This window comes from Chanos chanos, chromosome 6, assembly GCF_902362185.1.
Source record: "Chanos chanos chromosome 6, fChaCha1.1, whole genome shotgun sequence".
Lineage (NCBI taxonomy): Eukaryota > Metazoa > Chordata > Actinopteri > Gonorynchiformes > Chanidae > Chanos > Chanos chanos.
In genome coordinates, this window is record NC_044500.1 from 38390197 (window position 1) to 38395078 (window position 4882).

The 4882-nt window shown below is 37.6% G+C and overlaps 1 protein-coding gene across 1 annotated transcript; it reads right to left on the reverse strand.

Moving 5' to 3' along the window:
- Positions 1-1909: 1909 nt before the first annotated feature.
- Positions 1910-3408, reverse strand: il10 (interleukin 10). Its single transcript, XM_030776383.1, has 5 exons — positions 3241-3408; positions 3026-3085; positions 2632-2796; positions 2128-2190; positions 1910-2005 (listed from the first exon to the last, which is right to left on the reverse strand). The coding sequence occupies exons 1-5, from the start codon at positions 3406-3408 to the stop codon at positions 1910-1912; spliced, it is 552 nt and encodes a 183-aa protein (XP_030632243.1).
- Positions 3409-4882: the final 1474 nt, after the last annotated feature.

A 4882-nucleotide genomic window follows, 5' to 3' on the forward strand; every position in this document is an offset into this window, starting at 1 on the left:
TAACTCACAGCTACACACTGCTAATTTCTCTCTGGAGTTTCAGTGGCAAAAACTGGTTAATTTGCCAATGGATTGTGGGGATCAGTGATTAAGTGATAATGACATTGACATCTGAGGGAAACGCATCAACCAGGGTAAAATGGTCAAAAGCACATAATCCTTGATGTTGTCTGTTTATAGGTTAGTGATTTGCCTTTGTGATGAAGCAAGTCTGGATCTATTTACTACAAACATGAATCTTTGGTGGGTGTTTCAGGCAGTTTCATCATGATCAGTTTTTCAGTTACTTTGTAGAGAGGGGTGCTAAAGTTAGCTTGCAGTGTGCAAATTCTATGTCCTCTGTAAATGTTGATGAGTCAATTGGTGCATAGAACACAGGCCAAATCCATATGGTGAAATGAATCATGTGTGGGGCACAAGGAGAGAAATCTACAGGTTCATGTGCCAAGGTCATCGCTGTCACTGGATCATGAAAAAAAAAAGCTTAATCCTTAGGGGAAGTTCTGGAGTGGTTCCAGAATAGCATTGTCTCCCCCCCTCCAAAAAACCCACAAAATTTCCCATAGAATATGAGCGTCAAATCCGTAGAGCAAACTCCCAGACAGCTGTAGAATCTGTGCCAAAGTGCAGTGAAGCTGTTCTCATGGCTTTTGATGGCCCAGTGCCATATTAAGTCACTTAATCTTGGTCTTTTCTTTATACTGCCAGTATAAAGTGTCACTAAATATTCTAGTGACACTTTATATTGGCCTCCATACCTTGGAGTATTGCACAGCCAGGTAAATGTGTACTGCAATGCTTTGGCCAGAAAAATACAAGAGGTCAAAATGCAAAGCTGCAACATAATGATTATTCAAAATGTGTTTCATGAATTACTACTTATTAACCATGTACAAAATCACATATAAAACAATTCAGCATTTTCTCAAGGGCTGACCTGAAACTCACTTGGTGTTCTCACACTGTCGTCTACATTTCCTGACAGCTGTAGCATGTAGTGTTGCAGTGGTTCTCTAGGGTATATGCTTTATGTTGTATGGGTGAAGCAGCATTGGTTGTTTTTACTGTAAATTGGTGACAGCAGAACTGCTGGTAACTGGTCTATTTAGGTCACCTTTGAGGTTAGAAGAGTCATCCTCCACTGGTGTAGTTAGGTTTTGACACACCCTTCTTTGATATACTCCAAAGTTCTATGCAATATAACAATCAGGATTTTTTTTTGTTGGCTGCATTACATAAAATGCATGACTAAACTAAAAATGCAAATCTCTCTGCACTTGCACAACAGACAGTATCTTGAACAGTGTGTTTGAACGATTTTAGAGAATGACCCAATGAGTAAAGCTCAAAATAATTTAATATTTTGTTATATTAAACATAAAAAAGAACACAAAGCACAATTAAATAAATATAAAATTGCATGTCGTACAAAACTAAGATAAAATATTGTTTTTCAAGTTCAAAGGAACACAATTTCTTCAGTAATTTAACCAATTTTTATATAAATCAATAAATTAATAACACTTTGTGGTTAAATAACATGTGCAAAAGTTGACAAAACGCAACTACTTTTAAGCATGTTCTGCTTTAGTCAATATGACCCTTCATGACAGGTTTGACCTGTTGTTAATCTGCTGATGAAATAGAGAAAAGCACAGTTCAGTACCCTAATACACATTTGAAGAATGAGCCCAGAAAAAAAAATGTTTGCATCAAGAACATGAAGACTGATGTAGTGTGAAGGTACAGTATCATAAGAAGAATGTAGAGTTCCGACAACAAAGAACACAAATATGCCAAGCATGAGATTTCCTTTGCTTTCAATACACCAGATGAACCAGCTGAGGGTTTTCAGTAGTCTGTAAAGTGTTCAAGGGTTACTTGAGTTGTGCTGTGACAGTGGATCAGGTCAGTGGTTCCTTTTCTTTGATACCATGTAATCTTCAATGTAGTTGAATAGCAAATCAAGCTCCCCCATGGCTTTGTACAGCCCATTTGTCTTCATCTAGACAAGATAAAATAAACGTGTTAAACATCTATCAAATGGACAGCAAAGTCTCAAACTGATCTTGTACTGACATCTGTATCTGAATTTTGTAAATAAAGTATTTAGGAAAAGCCACTTACTTTGTTGTAAGAGTGAATGACGGTGTCTAGTTTAAATGGCTGCCTACAGGATAAGTAATTCCTCTGTAACCAAAAAATAAACAGAAGAGTAAGGCAATGCACATTGTTTAGTAAACAAGTTTAACTCTATATGACTAACGAGCGGAAGCTTCCTATTTCAGAAGTCGTCCTGAGCCAATGTTACTTTCAGTTACTGCAGTAAGGCTCGCTCGTGTGATGTACCCTGTCATGAGGACTACAACACGCATCTAAGCACGTATCCAGTGACGGGTTTATTCAGACCCGTGCGAGTTTAAATCACCAAATGTGGTGCAACTGCACGCTTCTTCTTGAACATAGGCGTTAAAGCTAATCTTGGATCGGTGCACATTCGTTCAGGGTTGCATTAAAGCAACATTTTTCAGACGACAGATGAAGAAGCAACACATTACGACCGCTGATAAGTTTACTACCGTGTAGGAAAGGTCGTCTACATTAAAGGGTTAGTGAACAAAGTCTACTTACGCAGTGGATTATATCCCTTTTAAGCTCCGTTAGAGTGTTTCCGATTGAATCAATTGGTGATTTGAAGAATCTGTTAGCATCTTTAACGTCTTCAATTGCCTTTGGTAATACGTTGTCCAAGTAGAACTCCAGGATTCCTTTCATGGCATGACATCCGAAAGGGCTCTGTGGACAAAAATCAAGACTGAGCATCAATGCGGTCACCCACAAACATTACCGTAGGCTGACCTGTATGATGCGCTGTTGGTAAATATTAACTTATTGAGGTCATGAGGTAAGTTCTTAGGGCTTCCTTTGTTTGTACAAGACCGAACATGTTTACATGACTGTGTCCCTGAATAATACAAATAATTAATGTATGTAACCACAAAGATACCTGGTGTTTAGTACTCACTTTTATGTTGTGAAGTATGTCTTCATCCAGTAATGCAGTCTCGAGTTCGTCATTAGCCTCCTAAAATGAGAGAAAATGAAAACAAACTCACTCAGCGTCTTTAAATGTAGCTTGCATCTAGTTTAAAGCAGTGCCTTTAAAACGCAATGTCTTCATGCTGTTCTGCAACGGCTGTAATGTATTACTTGAGAATAAAGCAACATAAAGTTACTCACATAATAATCCCTTATTTTAGCATAAGATACTCGAAGCGCCTTCAATTTCACTGGGAAGTTCTCTACAAAGGAGCAGCATCTGTCTCTGCAGTCGATCTTCCTGCAGCGACTGCACTCAAATAGCGCGACCAGCAGGATAAACATGAAGAACAGTCTTGAGTGCAGCATGGTTAAATCTTGTTCAGCAGGTTGTTAACCCTTTCTTGAAAGTTGAACGAACTCTCAGGAGAGAGAGAGAGATGTACAGAATAGTTCTGAAGCAGACATTTTATACCCTATATTGAGGAGATTCCTATGGGGTGGGGGTGGAGGGGGGGTTGCTTCTTACTGGCAGTGTAGTTCTGTAGGTTAGGCTATGTCATCATCACATCCATTGATGATGTGATGAAATGCATCCTGAATGAATGTTGCATAATGGAAATTTTCAACGAGTGGACAACTGGGTGCCCATTCATATTTCTGAGAAATTTGAAGTGCAGATATATTGATTTATTGGAGGTTTGGAGGAATAAGTAGACTGGCAAATGAAATGATGTTCCACTGATTTTTATACATCTCTCATTTTATCCTAATTTTTTAAATTACTGTAGCTCCATGAATTAAATGTCACATATCATCAAATTAAATAATGAATTATGACATCTTGCAGTTGATATATGTATATATACACACACACACACACACATATACCAGCTTCTCTGTTTTTGTTGACTTCTCATAAACTGTCAGAGTCATATTTGCCAGTCTTGTAAAACTATGCTTAGATTAAAAACAAAAAACATGTATCAGTAGCGGAGTGAACAAGAGCTTTCTCACACTGTGAAGCACTCTATCATGCATACTGAAAGCAGAGGGCATCACTAGTTTCTTGTCTCAGATGGATGCTATGCTTCATTATACATCTTCTGCATGTATATAGGGTAAAGGATTCTACAGAGAGACGCACGGCTTGCAATACAGAAATGACGACGTGTGGTTTTAGATGCCAAGAAACCCTTAGTAGTGGCTCAAAGCTCTAATGAGATCTTTGAGACATGAGCCTTTCTGTATGACTCTATGTCTTTTATGTCAGTAGTGAGAACATAATGTATTTTCATGTATACACAGACAATACATATGCTTTTATATTTCTCATGCTGTGAATTTTTCCCACTTGCTATTTTCCAGTGTATACTGATGAATATTAAACCATTAATGCAAATCTGAGAATAATCACGTTTCTATTTTTTGGGTGTGTTTGAAAAAAATTTACATGAAAGTCAAAAACCCTTAAAAAGGTCTTTGGCTGGTTGACTGGTATATGATTTTTAACCTCAAGGAATTTTGCTTATGGTTAGAGTATGAATTTATCAGTCAGTTTTGATTTACCACAAAGAAAATATAACTGACTGTTGTCACAACTGTACTACTGTTTATTAAAAATAAGTCGTCCTTTATTGGAAGTAAGAATCAGGAATAGTGGTCAACACTTTTGTGACATGTAAATTCTCGTGTGTGTACTTTTGCGCATTTTGCATCCACTGGATTAAAATGTACTTTAAGAGTGAACTTCTCTTTTTCAGGTCAGCCCTTCACCCTTGTAAGACCAGTAAGCTAAGTAAGACCACCCAGTAGCACTGTTAGCCACAAAAACAGTGCATTT